At 30.6% G+C, this 18402-nt stretch overlaps 1 protein-coding gene across 2 annotated transcripts in view; it reads left to right on the top strand.

Moving 5' to 3' along the window:
* The first annotated feature begins 1380 nt into the window (after window positions 1-1380).
* LOC100742356 (protein pinocchio) overlaps window positions 1381-18402 on the top strand; it is a 52526-nt gene continuing 35504 nt past the window's right edge. Inside the window, exons 1-2 of one of the 2 annotated variants that reach the window (XM_024371397.2) lie at window positions 1381-1525; window positions 5518-5699. In XM_024371397.2, the coding sequence (XP_024227165.1) occupies window positions 5555-5699 (145 nt within the window). In that variant the 5' untranslated portion in view covers window positions 1381-1525; window positions 5518-5554. Of the gene's footprint in view, window positions 1526-3389; window positions 3454-5517; window positions 5700-18402 lie in introns of those variants that run through there. The other variant, XM_033323892.1, reaches the window with a different exon arrangement.

Raw genomic sequence — 18402 nt, 5'->3', positions numbered from 1 at the left:
TATCAATTTCATGACATCGATTTTGTTTTTGCGACAAAAACAGTGTCGCAAAAATCGGACCTTTTTTCGGTCGTTAATTTGCTTTTATTTTTCGAGCATGGATATCGTCGCTGGCTGTAATTAAAGTATTGACGCGTAATATACATGGCCTTTAGCGAAAATTAATATATTAACATAGCCGGTTGCCTTACGGTCCCTGGAATTTTATAACTATTGCCAACCTAATTCAGTACTCACTTGTAATTTCCATACTGTGATTTACTATTTTATGACTACGTCTTTCGCAACAAGTTTACCATAACTGTTATTAGGCTAAAAGACAAATCATCTAAAAAAACATTTGACTAGAGAAAAAATATCTTCTTTAATTTGATTTATCCCGCCTAAGTGGCTGCCATCCACGTGTATTTATTATAGTCAGCGATTGCATTCATTGGACGAATCGTGGATAAAAGCCAACATGGCGTCAAAATAAATTGTCAAATACGATAAAAACTTTCAACTTTACATATGCATAACTTTGAAACCTCTGAATTTCTAAAGTTAATACTTGCATTTTTTGATTCTATACGTTGAAAATTATTGTAATTAGATTGCAATAAAAAAAGGCAACAATTTTATTTTTATTAAACCGAAATTTAGCCGGTATTGCTATATAGTGGCCGCAAAATAAAGATAGATACAAAATTTGTACAACATTATGTTTATTATAGCATTTGTATACTAATTAACTTCAAGTATGTTAAGTATCATATCACTTGGCAGTACTTTAATGACGATAAAAACTTAGCACTTGATAATTATCTATTATATATTCATATGATTATTTATATATAATTATTTATTTATATAAAATTACAGATATAACCTATACATGTACATATAAATAAATTTACCATTTGGTGAAATACAAAATGGATTCTAAATTATAATATTGTGTATTAAAACATTAAATACCAAATATTAATTGTAACATATAAACAAATATTTAAAAACTAGATTTTCTTAAGTATTCTTTTATTCAAAACATGATGACAGGAATAATTACACAAATAATAGGTACAAATTATTTGTTACAGTCTTGTGTATTTGTTTAATATATTTATTTTTCAGTTTTATTAAATTGTTGTATAATTTATTTAGGGAAAGAGATTTCACTGAAGATAGAAGTAAACAGAATAAAGAAAAAGTTAGGTGACGTAGTCAATAACACAGTGCAAAGGAAGAGCATCTGTGAGAAAGGAAAGATCATTGGGCCATTCGCATTTAAGAGAGTAAGGGTAAAGAGCATGGACCAGAGAGTCTAATCACATGTATATAACAAGACATGTGGAATGTCATGTTTCTTAAAAATTAAATGTTACAGATACTATTGATATAAAAGGTCATTCACAGGTGAAAGTCTGTATTGAAAAAGATTGAAAGAACAGTCCTAAAAAAGAAAAGAAAGAGATATGTCTAGAAAACAGAGGGTATCTTCATCATATTATATCAACCAGATTCCTGTTCCTGTTTATTATTAAGTATTCAAGTTATATGTGGAATATAACTTTTCTGACATTAAATTTTGTTCGTCATTAGCATTTTCTTCCTATAATTGGTTGGATTTCTCCTTGATTTCAATTAGAATGCAGATTTTGGAGAAACTAGGCATATGATGGGTCCATTAAGACCATTTTCACCACAATTTATTTTGCCAAATATGTATAGATTACGTCCACTTCCAAGTCCTAGTATGTATATTCATTGATTCATAACGATGTGCATGAAGAGTTACTGTGTTTATTATTTATGTTTTATATAGGATTTAGGCCAATATATTAATGGAAGATGTATGATGAATGGAGAATTAATGTTTTATTGTACAATACATGAACGTATAGTATTTGCTGCATCAAATATTAGACATTGTACAAAGATTAAACATTCTTCCAGATATCATAGTGAAGTAGATAATGTTTAATTCAAGATACTGTTATGAATATGTGAGGTATACAAGTATTATATATTTTTTTAATCACTATATTATATTATAAGAATCTTCTATGATCGAAATTAGGAATTGTATGAATTTGTTCATTCATACGCTATAACATATAAAACTTGATGCTTGATGGATTTTACGATCTCGATACATTGTAAACACTATTGCACTATTTATACAATCGTTTTTTAAGTTAAAGATTATAAAGACAAAGAATACTTATTTTTAATCATTGATTTTTCGAACACATTATTATGTTATATATACATTTTTAAGTATATTTAATATTTTAATATAGTTTCCAAAATCTTATTAAAATGTTCTACGTTTGATGTATTTGTATGCGAAACTCGCACATATATTTTTTATTGATTTATTTTTGCTCCTATACAAATTGTATTAATTGATAATGAATTGTGAATTATTAAATTTAAGAAATATGTTTATGAGGTTCGATGTTATTTTTAATAATAATATAAAAATATATATAATTCACTGTATATCATACCTTATATCTATATATTTCAAAGAGGTCTTTTAGTATAGCAAATTAGTTAGTATTCTTAGTATTTGTCTCCTTTATTTTTAGCATTTAGGTAACAGACTTTAGGTAAATCTGATAGACCTTAATAAAATATTAAAAATTTTTTATTTTATAAATTAATTTTTGTTATAACACGAAGCTGATTAAGAAGCCTATTAAAAATCTTTCTTTTTGAATTATACTAATGACTAGATTACGGATATTTAATCATTTATGATAATTATAAATGCATAAGTTACAGAATGCAGGTGATTTGCAAAAATATATAAAGTAAATTCACTTTTGTTATAAGATTTAAAATATAAAATCAGTCTTTATTTAAGTTTATTTATAAGTTATTTATAAGTTATTTATAATTTATAAGTTATTTATAAGTTATTTAAGTTTATAAGTTATAATCACTCTTTATTTATTTGTTTAATTGCCTTAGCAATGTACTAATCATGTACTAAAATTATAAAAGTTTGTACCAAAAACGCAATTTTTTTTTAAGAGAACACCGTTTATTTATATTGAATTTAATTTTGTTAACACAAAAATTCGACAAAATTAAAAACTTGGAAATCGCAAGTTCAAATTGAGAATATTTAAAGACATATCTGACAAGTTTCTGTTACTAATTTAATCATTCCGCATTCCTTTTTAGAGTTACTTAAAGTTATGTAGATTATAGAATATGTAGATATTTTAATTTAAATAAATACTTACAAATTAAAAATATATAATAACCTCAATTAATGCTTTTTTGTGTTTCTCATTTGAGGATTCTGACCCCTTACCATATTCATGTCACATGCGACATTATCGATACCGATATAGTAGAGGCACAGACGTAGTAAATGGTAGAGATTTGAATCTTCAAATTGAAACGTTGTCACTGTTGTCAGTCAACCATCAACCATCGGTTCGTACGGTTTGTAAAAGTATGCATCGTTTTCTCTATCGCGGAAGTATTCGAAAATTTAGTGCCAACGAATTGTGAAACTTTAAAGGAATCAGTAGGTTGTATAAATTATAGAATAGATTCAAGTTTACATGATTCACTTATCATAAAGATTTCATATGTGCTTCAATGTTTCAATTCGATATCTCGATTGTGCGGTCTTAAGTTTTAGTTATTATTTATACATTTCTTTCTAAGAATGTGCTATTAAATTAGTTTTTAGCTTATTTTTCATTGATTGATCTATACAGAAACACAAAATATTAAGTCATACAAAATATGGAAAATATATCGATACAGCATATGATGTTTTTTTACATAACATTTTATTGAACTTTCAATAATAAATATTTCAAATAAAATTGAGCTCCTCAGTAACACTTAAATATTTTTTAATTGTACGCTTCGTTCTTTCTTCTGGATATATACTTCTGCAACTTTTTTTATTTCTTCAATGACACGATTAACGTCTTTAATTGTAAGCATTTTTTCTGATACGTTGTAATTCAGTCTATACCTGTGTCTACTATTGAATGTGTTATTCAAGATAAAGTGTTATAATTGTCTTTTGATTATTCAAAGTATGTGTTATTTTACGAAGCTGCGCACTATTTGTTTAAGTTGTTATGTAAAAGTTGATTAACATTAACATTATAAGATTATGAATAACTATTAATTTTACGAATTTTATTTTATAAATTGTATTTTTGTGACATTAAAAAAATGTATTATTAAGATATTATCAAATTGTGGAAAAACAAGATTGTGTTAACATTTTGCAGTTAATCATTCATTGTATATTATTATATTGTGTCATAAAGATATTAGAGTATTTCAAAACCATTTAAACAGCATTTGTCACGAAAGAAAGAATCTAAACGAAGTTATGATACATATACAGTTACGTATATAATATGTACGAAGCAGATTGTTGCATTCAAGTGCTACTTTTGTTCCGCTTTATCGTCGAATCTACTAATGTTATCGATTACAATGTATATGGGTTATTGTTTACTTGAGAAACGTTTCATCTTACCTTTCGTTTTAAAACTTCCTCTCTACTTTTTTATTTTTGTTTATTGTTTTCTTTAATTCTACGAATTAAAAGACCAATTTCTTGGACAGTAATAGTTTCGCGAAAGTCAAATTCATTTATCACTATGATTAATCACGATTGTCATTAAACACACAGTTAATACTATACGTATTTACAAACGATAAATCTACTTGTAAATTATATGATTTATTATGATATAAATGCTCGCAAGGATACATTTGTAGTTCCAAATATCCCATCACTGCACTGTTTTTAAATTGATCTATTCGAGAAGAAATTAATTTTTTTGCATTTGTGTTATTCGATGGTTCAGTTTTATATTTTCATTGGATGAAGAAAGAAAAGTATTCTGTTATTTGAATTGATATACCTTCCGTTCGAAAGATTATTTATTATTCTTTACACAAGCTATTACATTTTAATCAAGATACTATAAATGTAAATTAGATAACTTGCCGAATAAGATTGTTCGAATAGATTTCTCTCTCTCTCTTTCTCTCAAGGGTAATATCGATCATGGCTTCATTCATTATCGATGTGATACGTATGTTGGTTGATATTGTAATGACACTTTTTGATATTTTATTTAAAAGGAAAGCAATTAATAATGTAAGCCTACTCTGGGACTGACCTTGCGTTACTATTCATAATACATATGCATATATACGTATCTACATGCATATATTAAAGCGTCGGGGTATTTCAATAGAGTGTGCCTTTAAAACATTTTCAGAAATTTCTTTATCATGTATAATCCATTTTAGGTGAATGCTTGTAATCTAATAAATTTCTGTATAATTTAAATATGTATCTGGCAAGCTAAGGTCACTGTTATTAATCAAAGAGTAGATTGCTTATTGCAACATGTATAATCAAATAAAAATCGTTGATGCACATTCATTATTTATCACAAATTATACGTTTGATATCTAATATTTAGTTTGAAACCGTATATATGTTAATTTCGTTTCTGTTAAAGGATTGAAGCATTCTGGTGTTCAAAGTTCGTTGTGTGTTTTCGAAATTATGGAGAACAGAATGACGGAATTTGAGGAAAACGTGTCCTTCGATATCGATGACCCGGACTTTGCACCGACGAATCCTCCTACTATTCCTCATAATGTTCTTCACAGCGTACAATTCACCGATATTACATTCGGCGTTAATAAATGTGAGTACATTCGCCTTTGGTTCTAGTTACTCTAGAATACTCTAGACTCTAAATCAATATATACGTCATAAAAAGCATAACCGAATAAAGAGACGAATATCTTTAGAAGAGATTTACACGGAGAGATTTGGGACGGAAAATGAAATTTTGAAATGATATTTTCTTTTCTTTTAAAATTTCATATTTTATTTATTTTTTGCATTAAACACGATGCTACTTAAGTAGGAAATGAGTATTCGTGACTTTCTTTAGTTTCGTTCTCTATGTTTGTTCAGTATTAATATGTATAATATGAATCTTTCAATCTCTCTTGTGAATAAACACTTTATTTGCCATTGTAACCAAATTTTTTTACTACAACAAATACAATAAAATATTTGGAGACAAAATTGTGTACAGTAATTGCTATTTTTGTTTTTCTTCATACGACTTCTTTTTCATTGTATTTACATATTTTTTATTGATTTTCAAAAATATATTTTGATAAATCCTATTCGTTATCTTCTATTAATGATAAGTAATTTTTTTTATTGTTCTATCAAACTTATTATCTTCTTGAAATGTGTATGGATGTATATACTTCGTCGAAGCTCTTCAATTCGCATGGTTTCCAGAATATCTGATAAAATCGCATACACTTGCGTACTAAATTGCACGATTACGCACGCACGATCACGTGCCGATTCTAAGGTATCGTTGTTGCCGCTGGACAATGCGGATACTCTATAATGGAGCGCAACATTTTTTGCGAAAATTCCAGCGTATCCTATGACCGGTGTTTAATGTCATCAGTGAAACAATAGCGCGAAACAATCGATGACTATTGCAATGCACTATCGAATACGTTACTATTACGTCTGATCTTAATTGGAAACATATAAGTTACGAATAACAACGTGACGTTAATGGTTTGTATGCAATCAATGTATAAAAACATTTCGGAAAAAAACTGAACAGACTGTTTCTTACGTATACGATAATTTATATGATAATTTTAGATGTTTTGAAGATTTATAATGACAGAGTGAATGACGTACTTGCAGGTCGAGGTACAACCACCGAATTTAATATTAATATTTTGTTTACATCTTCTGGTATTTGCTGACTTTGTAGAATGATTCAAACGAATCGAGGTAGAATAAAATGTAATCACTAGAGTGTCAGAGTACGCAAATAAATTATATGAAATATGAAAACGCAATCTTAATAATTCGAAACTGGTTTCACCAATAATTAAATTTCCTGTCCGCTTCCAATTAAGTCACATTTCATTAAAATCGGCCCCTCTATTGAATCACTTAATCCGTTACACTAAAGCGCTACACGTGGAATGACGCGGTTATCTCGGTCTCTATCGCTCTATTATTATATTAGACGCGAAGCATGCATAGTTCGCGAGACGGGAACTCGATCTACGGACAAAATTGGATCCACGTGGATATCAGCTTTCTTCCTGAGAAATCAACCTCGAGTCGGTGCGGTTGTGCGGACAGCCGATTTTAGTTCGCGTCTGGCGCGCGTGCACTATTCATTTACTTAGATAATGGTGCTCCTTTGTTCAACTAGCAGACAGGATCTTCTTGCGCCATGCAATAACAGATACTTGTTGCATTCGGATATATGACTTTGCTCTTTTTTTATTGATTTATTTTGTTGAATTTAGAAAAAAGTAAATCTAATCGTAGTTATTTATTTTTTAGTTGCAAAAGTATGTAAAGTATCCAGAATATAGTATTTATGATATTTAACGAGTGAAAATTATTGCATAAATTTTGTTTCTCTGTAGTTGTGTTCATGAAAATTTTCATAAATATTTGCAGATTATTAATCACATTATTATTATGGTTTGTTAATGTAAAGCTACATTCATTTATATATGTACTTTTTGTTCGTTATTAATTAGATTTTTTCATTTCATTTACTTTTTAGCGAGGCTAAATAATGACAATTCTATGACATTTTCATATTGAATTAATTAACCTTTTGTTTATATACTAATTTCGAAAAGTTGTTATATGTATTCTATCATTTGAATATTCGCGGCGCATATTGCATTTTCTTATTAACTATTATTCACATAGTAGCGCCCTTCATTATCAACAATTTTGTTCCCTATATTTCTAGCTAGGTGGAGCTCAAATAAATATCCATAAAATAAAATCAAATTACTGATGAACTCCTTCATTTTTATCCAAATCTTTCATTAAATTTATTGATTTATTTTGTTTTTGATACTACTTGTTTGAATCGTAAATTAAATTATATTTTCAAAATGCTACATGACACATGTATCTTGAATAGAAAACTAAAATGCAAATCTTGCTTAAAACAAACAAAAAATTAATTTGCACATTTATGCTAATTATCAGATGAGTTCTTTTACTTTAACAAGTGTGCATATGTATGTCGCTAAATTATTCAAACTCGTTCCAGATCAACTTCATCAGTTATTTTAATTTCTTTTATTGATAAATCCGTAACAGTTTCGAAATTTTCCGCGATCAGAGGTCAGCAAGTTTATCAAGACCCCCTGCGTATAATAACACGAACTTTGAATGAAACTAGATTGGAACGAAAGCTCAGTCTACCCTCTTATGACAATAGTTTCTTTCTGATGTGAATTATTCACAATTGCCATTTATATTTAAATATAAATTATATTAAATATAAAATTTATATATAAAGGAAGATAGTTCAATTATCAACCTTGTTCAACCTTTTAAGGGTTATTGTCCTCTTTATACATTTTCATCGCATTCATTTTATACAATTGTATTCATAACAACAAACAATCTATTAAAAAATATACTAAGTAAATATTAACTCTTGAATTAAATTGACTTACTGAATTCATAAATACTTAGCAAGCCTGTATTACCATAACATATTGCATAATTTTATAAATTTTTAATGCCGTTGCAAGGTACTCGTGATTTTCTAAAATTGCAATATCATTACTATATTTGTTTTCATTTTGACCATGCATATTTTGGACGAGAAAGTTGATAACTTTGCAAGTGTTATAAATAGTTCAATGCTATCTCATTACTTTTTGATTGATTTTATGGTTCCGACATGTAAGAATAAGTTATTTCTTCTTTCATGTTTTAAGTTCATGTTTAATCCGATTACATCAAATTAATGGAACGTTGGAACCAGAAACAAAGTATCGACATCAGTATCGACAAAGTATCCTAGAATGGTTAAAAATGATGTAGCTAAAACTATTTCATTCAAAGATCTGTGTGAATGCGTATGCGAACTCATCACATATGCATTTATTGACGAGCGTGAACATTCGGCGTTTCGTTTGATCGATCGTGTTTTATTAGTGACCGGTCTTCACCTCCCCTTTGTATTAAATTGAAATTAGCACGCACATTTATATGAAAATGGGTCATTTCCTTAAACGAAGGAAGTGAGCAAGTTGTATAACCTTTCCTCTGTCGAGGGTCACAACCTGAATGGTATTCGGCATACATAGGACGTATTCACGTGATTGACACGTGCTACTTCTTAAGTGAACTGATTTAGTTTTGGTCACAATAGATCAGCTCTCGAACTTCAAAGGCGCTTTTAATCATTTTCGACACGGCTGTCAGCCATGTTTGTCGTGAGAAGATATTTCTGTGGACAATTTATATTAAAATTCAATTAAGTATACGTTATTAAAAAAAATAACAAGTATTTATATATAAGTATTATAATATAAGTATAATAAGTAATATAAGTAATATAAGTAATATAATAATATAAGTATAATAAGTATATTATATACAAGTAAATAATAAGTATTTATTAAATAAATTTGAAATCTGAATTAATAATATCTAAACTAAGGTAATATATCATTTTATGCGGCGTATCATGTTATGTATATATAACTTTTAAAACAGTTTAATTTTAGTTCTTATAAATATCACAGTACATATGGATATTGTAGCTTTTATATTAAAAATCCTTTATGGTCTTGGTATCATTTAATTTTGTTTATATTATATTCTATCTGTTATAAAATTATGGTGTCTTTTTCGTAATGCTTGCTCATTAAACAATTTTTTGTTCACCACCGCAAGTAAAATCGATTTGTATCTGTAAATGCAAATAATTACACAGATATCGGTGTATCAGCATTAGACGATGTTGCTTTTGTTATAGGACATTATTATAGTGATTTAAAAAGTTGAAGGATTTATAAGTTTGTAATACTTACAAAAATAGATTAAACTTGTTTGGTTAACATAAGTGTGCAAATCAATCGCAACGAAGATAAAAGAAGATAAAACGAGCTTGTGTTTCAAATCAGATTCGCGCTCCAGGTTCCACTAAAAATAGCTTTTTGTTTGCTTTATTGAATCTTATAATTTTCCTGGCACAGTAACCGTTTAACCATCATATTTAGGGAAGACAATCGGTTGTCATTTCGCACCTCCGTTGTACTTTTTACATAAAACGTTTATGAGCTCATATTTATACACAATATTTCTCTTATTTTCACTCATAGAGTATGCTTGTTTCGTTTTTTCGAAATGTCACGTTTGTTCATTTCCTAGAGGATGAACAACAGGATACCCTCGAAAAATCGATGGCAAAACATTATTCGAGACAAAGTGCAATAACAGCATGTATTAAGAACACAAAAGTGGTACGTATGCTTCGGTCTGTTTAAAGTAGAGCTTCGTTGTGCTTCCATATACAGACATTAATAACACGCCAATAAATTAAATTTATATTTAGCTACTAAACGGCTGTCGTGGTTATAAATAGACAAAATCGTCGGCTTATTTTCAGTTTGCCAAACTAATTATGTAGGTTATAACGAAGAGAGAGGCACAAAGTTGTTAAATCTTGTTCGAAAAGACCAATTCCTTCTTGCACTTTCGTTAAATATATTCTTTACACAAAATGACAATTAAATACTCTTACAATTATTTTTATAAAGACCTATACGTCTAGAACCTTAATCATATTTTGTGATTTTTATATATTTACTTCTCCTCTCGCTTCTTCTCACCATCGAAAATAACGCGTTGATCGAGTATTCTCAATCGAATAAATTATCATAAACAATTGCATTGACGTCAGAGATGGTACCAAGCACAGTTCACTGAACTGAATTTTCACTATGCGCCGTAAATCGTAATACCGTGTCGCGACGGAATCTACCTTACGAAATCTCGATTCTCGTTAGCATTGCCTCCGCGTTGTTTCTTTTCTTTTGTGACCAAATAGGGGGGTTTAAATATAATTTTTAACTGCGGAGTACGTATGTTTATTAACCCATGTTACTTAAAACGAAGTATCGGTCACTCTTGAATTCCCTAAACACGAATATTGCCTTAAAGGATACACACACCTGATGTCGTTCGATCTCGGAACAACACATCGATCGCGTCTAGAACTCGTTACCCGGATGTGACGTTGTTTTCCGTGTGGCTGACGAGAGGTGAAGCCAAGTTGTACTTAAACATCTCGTTTAGGAAAAGAGAAGAGTGAAAGAGGTTCGATGTTTCTTGGAACTTAGAATCGTTCGTTATCGACCTTCGATAGAAGCTCTTTTTACTGTTTTTGCTGATTCAAATTTGAATTCTGTGTAATTTGGGCTGGAGATTGTTTCTTGATGGTTTAATCGATTCATTGAATACAGCTCGATAGAAAACGCAAAGTTTGCGTGGAAGAGGGTAATTTTAGTTGGAATGGGATGATCGAAGCTTTCTTCTCGCCGCAGGAAACTGTGAAAGTTACATTAAAAACTTTTCTTTTGATGTTTGTAAACATTGTGGTTGAGAAATAGAAAACAGTTGAATATAAATTTACACAAAAATCGCAACGCGGTTTTTATTATATTATCGCTTTTACTTTCAACACGTTGAATTTTGTATTATGTAGTTTTTGATTTGGTATCTTTATCTTCGAAACATTTATTTTTTACGAGTATAAAATTTGATGATTCCTTCGTTCGCTGATTAGTGGAGTGTGGATGTTTATGTATTTATAGGAATTTTGAATATTCAACTCATCATTAGCTTCTACATATTACAGTTTAGTAATATTCAAATAGAAAAATTTTTTGCACTGTTCATCTTTCTGTAGAAAGCCGATTAAAATTGCAAATATCGAGGCTACTTTCCATTTATGATCTACATGTTTTATTATTATTATTCGCTAATTAGAATTGCATTTAATTATCACTTAGCTATGCAGAATCTGATTCAAATAAGGTATGAATATTTTTCTGCTCGATCGAATAACTATCTCGTAGTGGCTTTGCTAATGTCAACAAGGATCACCATTGATCCATTATTGATTTAAGTTCCAACACAAATGTAGTTATGTTGTTATATACGATGTTAAAGGAAATTTGAATAATTATATAATTGCATTATTCGACGAAGCATAGAATTAATCGTGATATCCTACCAATAAAAGATTTATCTACTTTTTTGCGAAATATTAGTGAATCAAAGAGAATAGAACGTAATTACATACTATACTTTACTTGAAATTCCGAAAATTGCATTGCTAAATAATTCTAATAAAATAAATAACTGTGTAATTAGATATATGTGACTATATCTTTTTCTTATTGTTAATTAATCAGACATTTTTTCGATTGATTAATATAATTTTGGTTGCACGTGGTGTACCATTTCAATGCAGTTTCATTCAGATAATGTCATAAGAGATATTCCGACAGACAGTTCGAATGGGCGACGATAAAATATGGTCTCACATGATTCCATAGTCCAGACAAACTTTTATTGTTCGTACATTGTTCGATGCATATTGTAGGAAAATATTGAAAGTAATTGAGCGTATAATGTATCAGAATGAACGAATAATTAGTCACATGTTACGTGTATTAGGAGAAATAGAAAAACATACTAATACCAAAAATGTACGCCTAAGTACATACCTCTACATATTTTCCGCAAAATAACAACATACACAAGTATACATGTACCGTATACATGTACGGTTCGTACTTATACCGTGTACGTAACTACCAGTAGCGCGTATCTCTCGATATCTGTTAATTAGAATAGCGAAAATCTTTAATTGCCGCATACGTTATTGCGGCAATATTTCGATCTAATTGGCTCTACTGGCGTGTCGAGTGAATTTAATCAGAAGTCGCGATACTTTCGAGGCGATCGTGAAAGGAGGGCGAAACAACACGTTCCCATCGAGTTATCAAGCCATCTTGTTCTTCGACCTGGTTGATTCTGAACGGACCGTGAAACCTTTTTACGACCGTCACATCGCGACCGTCAAGACGCTTCTCGCGCAGACAAGCCCGCGTGATCGCAACGTGTTCGTGAAATAATCGACTGACTCACGTGATTCTTGCACGATCTCTCGTTTCTTTCCTTTTGCAGCGATAAATATTGCCGCGTTTCACAGAACTACGTCGGAGAATTATTAAATCTTGGGTTCGAAATTGTAATTGTATCGGATGTATGTTTGAGCATGTGCTTGTCATATAGAGAAAGTAGGCATATCACATATTAGTCCCTTTATTTAAATATAATAATACATTTTATATATTAATCTTTTAAATTAGAATTTTAAAGTACTCTTCCTTCAGATCATCCCAGTTTCACAACGAAATTAATTCTTTATAATTCTAACGCTGAAGCGGTTAGTGACATTACTCAAATATTCCTCTATTCCATTTTCTAATGGTTAACAAAGTCTTTTTCATCTTGTGACAATCGACAACATTCTATTATCTTATCGAATTGGCATTAAGTATATTTCAAGAATATTTTTTCTCGATTTTATAAAAAATTCAATAAATTCTTTGCAATATTGTTCGAGATATTTTGAGGTTATCTGTAGCGTAGATTGATTTTCTTACAGTTTCTTTAATAAAGTTAAAAATTTAAAAATTTTGGGTATGTTATTTAAAATCTTTCCTTGAAGAAAAATTTATTACTCACCTTACGTTTTCCGAGTAAAAGCAATGTAAAATATGTAATTGTATGTAAATATGTAATGTAATATCGGCAATTTCGGTGTCTAAGTCGTCATATAGTATAATGTGAATTCGCCGTTATGTCCCTTTTCGAACTGTTTGTAGCGTGCGCGTGTACCAAATATCAACAGCCAAGAAATTTCTTTCTAGAGGGAGGATCTCGGACATTTGTGAGGAATCTGACTCGAGTTTCAGGGTATTTTATTTTTAAGGGATATTATGGCGCTAGAAATACCTCAAAGAGGTAGGCGGAAGTTGGAGCGTTTCGTTTTGCTCCATGGTTTGCCGCAATAATAGAAATTTGTATGAGAAACATTGGTTTCTTCTTTCTCCTCGAATGATTGAGTTTTCTCAAGAAAAACATATTCTAGCATCGTTGACAAGAGAATCGATGATTTACACCCGCCCCTTTCTTCCTCTTTTTCCCTTTCTATTCCCCTTTCCTCAACTCTTCGTTGCTCATCGAAATTCTCCGTCGACTTTTTGTAATTCGTACAAATCCGTCGAGTTATCTGGGATCAGGCTCGTGGCTAGCTCGTGTCGACGTTCATTGGCAACTGAACATCGAACGAACGTTTTCTGTTTACAACGTATCATTGCTGAAGGCAATAATTGTTTATAATGTACCGACTTTTTGATAACAGAGTACGATGAATGTATTGATAATTTTATAAGAAACTACCGCGGATAACTATTACTAACTTATCTAGATTGTACGTGAAAGTAAGGGAAACTTAGGACGACGGTAATGGAAAATTAAATGAAAAATATTGTGGTTTATGTAATTATATAGGGTGATTTTAGAAAATGCTCCAGTTTTGGCTTTTATTTTTATACTAAGACGAAGTAAAAGTTATCAGAAGGAGATATTATTTTTCGAATATTGTGCTGATCTTGCGCATAACGTCCGATATAAGCACGATTATTTTTTTAATTATTGTATTTATCATTAGGAGAAATGTTTCACGTAGAACGTAATTTGCTTCAAGGGGAACATTTTATAATTGATACAAATTTTGCCTATCCAGAGAAGATTGATCGATATTTTAAAGTGATTTTCATTTTTTTTACGAAACTTTTTAATTCTACATTCGGTCAATTGCGAGACATTTTCATAGACCTGAAACATATTGATGTTCAAAAAACATTTAATAATCGTCCAATGTTCAGCTTCATTTTTATTTGTATACACAGTAGAGTACGCTAAAAATAATTAAAAAATAATATCAAATTTATTTATTTTATTTTATTTACCATCTCTTTAATTCTTATTCTACTTGCTCAAACACAACCGAACCTGTTTCCTATTAAAAATTCCAATTGTTTCTATTATTCGTTCTCAGATTTTCTTACGTCAGTTAGACGTTAACCAGGAGAAATCGAAGCGAATTGCGAACTATGTATCGCAAAAAAGATTAATTTTGGATAACCTACTATCTTTCGGCGATTCGCCATTGCCAATTTGTATATTAGAGAGATGAAGAAGAGTATGACGAAATTCCGTCGAAGCGCCACGATTCGTGCGCCACGATAACACGATTTTTCTTTGAAGATAGGTCAAATGATGGTATTAGCCCAAAAGTGGAAATTTCCATCTGTCGCGAATCGATCGCCTCAGGGGCTTAGACCTCTTAACCTTCATACGATTGACCTCACCGTAAAGCGATTTTAGTCACGACGCTGCCTCACGGGCTTCCGCAACGATTTCTTTCTGTTTACTTCCGTTTCGCTTGTTGACACCGTACTAGACGTGTCTCGTCGTTTTATGACCATCAGTTTTCTAGGAAGAAAAGACTGGATTGTTGCGCATTAGGGGAACGTGTATAAATAACCAGTCCTCTCGTCGTTCACTTTATACAAAAAATATTAATATAGTAGAAGTAACTGTGTCTTATATAAAAAATAAATAACTTTTTATCTCATGTCTGTATTTCTGTTGTTAATAATTTATAAAAATCGATTTTACACATTATTTTAGAATAAATACGAAATATCTTATCGGTATTAAAGAAAAATGTTGTGTGACTGAAATGAAAACGAAAATTGGTATTAATGAAATTGATTGATCGGTCCCATAGAAGCTACAGTTCATTGTTCACGAGATTATGCTAAAGCCTAGGTTTTATAAGTTAATTACTATATGAATATACACAGTTGTTGCGACTTTTCAACTAGGTGACAATCAGTCAGGTTGCAACAGATCGTTTGATATCGCGAACCGTGAACACTATTAATGCTCAAGGTGAAGGTAGATTAAAGTTCCCGAGTAATGTTATGTATAACTGATTTCTTTGCACTTTTTAGTATACACGAACAGAATCGTTAGCAAGTTAAGATGCGGAATAATGTTATGTTTAGTTAATTTATTTGCACTGTTTAGTATAACACGAAGAGTCTGACACTCTGATGAAGACTGTTTTAAAACTTCCTCAAGAAGCTTCGCCTGATCCTTATAAATACTAACTCTCCGTTCCCGGGTTTTCCTTCTTACCATGGTTTTTGTGGCATGGGAGTTTATTCCTTCCAATTTTGTAATTGTGTACCCTCGTGGGCGTATATCCTTTGGTGTTGCTAATTGATACTGGATGTTTACTTTAGAGCGGACCCGTCGGACATTTAGGGTGTTAATTACCCTCTTGATCCGTATTGTAAGGTTTACAATTTGGCGGGTAGGAAATTTCGGACTTTGTCAAGAAAGGCAGATGTGCTGTCTGAGTCATCAACGGACGATCACTCCAAATCCCGAACGATAGTATCGAAAGAGATTTTCATCGAAGTATGCATGTACAAAGTACGAATAGATACTGCCTTGTGTACGTATTTTGCTGCTACAATTTTTTTTTCCCTTATTGGAAACTACTAACCCCGATCCATTTTTTACTAACTACTGAATCGGTTTTAATGAAATGTCGATGAAGTATTTCATTATTAGTGTTGTTGAACAGTGTCATGATATAATCCTGATTTCCGGGAATTTCACTATCAGCATAGAAAGGCTTTTCCTCATCTAAACTAAACTATTAAACTCTGTTCATTGGATAGTGGAAACAAAAAGAAGCTGTTTTTTTTTTACTTTATTGTCAAGCATAAATGTAATTATCGATGCATTATAAACCTAATATGTACTTTGCACCACTTCCTGCTGACAAGCATATGCTTACTTGAATTCTTCTTTTTACGCGTTGTTTGCTATGCAAATTTCTCTTCCGTCTCGTTGAACCATTAGCGTCATGAACCATGACACTGAAACACGCGTTTTTTTATGACGTACGGTAAAATTAACACAAAAACACAAGGATGTTCGATACGTATTTGCAGTCTTACCCAGTTAAAAACAATTTGTACGAAACGAATGTATTACACATCTTAATAAAACGTGACGAAATAATAATCTCAAGAATGACGATAGGATATGAAAAAATCAATCATCATCTCTTCAAGAGAAAAATTAACATCGGAACACTATATTTAATTTTTTCATTCTTTTGTGTCGCTACTAACCCATACAAGTGATTAATGTAATTATAAATATCGCAAGTATGCATATATACACATGTATATAGTATCAATCTGATTGTATTGCATTTGATTGTATACTTTCGATACACTAATTACGGAATTACTCGGAGATAATTCTAGAACGGTAATATTAAAATGACCCAGATAAACGATATAAAATAGATTCGTATGAAACTCATCGACGAAAGATGTAATTAAGCGTAGATCATACGAGTTTAGCAGAGTCGTCGGATGTAATGCCATCTTATCAAAAAGAACGGCGTAATAGCGTGTAGATCCATACATACATCGTGTCCCCGGTTATGTCATAGAATGCGAATCGCATTCTTTTACACGCGAGGTCGAAGGGAAATTCATTGGATTAAAATTTCAAGGTTAGATAGATATTCCACAGGGTTAATAATGAATTTCTGGCTATCTCATTATAGAAAACGGGGGGATAAGCTGAGTTGGAATTTCTAGAACCTTTTTAAATTCGACGTAGGTAACGAATTTTAGTTTCATTTGAGCTTAACGACATTCTGGGCTTTGTCACGAGTATGCTTTCTAATTCGTAATCAAAATTTCTTAATCTTTTAATTAATTAAATAAAAAGAAGATTAATATAAATATTTTATTCTCAATTTTATTCTCCCATTTGAGTTATCAGTAGAAAATCATGTAACTACAATTTTATAGACAAATAACAAATATATGGAAAATTAGAATACATATTTTTACATTAAATTTTGCACATATGCTTTATGTTATATAGCAGAATGATTTCCAACCTTGTTTTTTATTCAGAAACAAAAGAAAATTTTCCTATTTTAAAATCCAATTGGTTGATGGACTTGAATGTGCTGAAACATACACATGACAGACAAGTTTCCCCTTGCTTTAGTTCTACGACTGTTCGTGTAACACGTAACTATTCTCAATTGCGACTACTCATGAATTGCACGTAATTCCAAAGGAACGCGATAATAAAAAGGGGCGCCAGATAAAATAGCCTAATGATATCTCAACCAACTCACTCTTTTGTCATTGAAACCATTTACAATATTAATAAATTCTTGTACAGATATTTAGCAAACGAATGAGAATTTTCGTAGCATTAATTTTTAAATATCGATATTTATACTGAAATAAATTATATTGAATTTTATTATGATACGATCATCGACAATGCACAGTGGTCTTATTTTTATGATGACCTCATAATAA

This window comes from Bombus impatiens, unplaced genomic scaffold (assembly GCF_000188095.3).
Source record: "Bombus impatiens unplaced genomic scaffold, BIMP_2.2 scf_1283, whole genome shotgun sequence".
Lineage (NCBI taxonomy): Eukaryota > Metazoa > Arthropoda > Insecta > Hymenoptera > Apidae > Bombus > Bombus impatiens.
The sequence above is the reverse complement of the archived record's forward strand: the minus strand, read 5'-3'. Positions and strand labels throughout refer to the sequence as shown.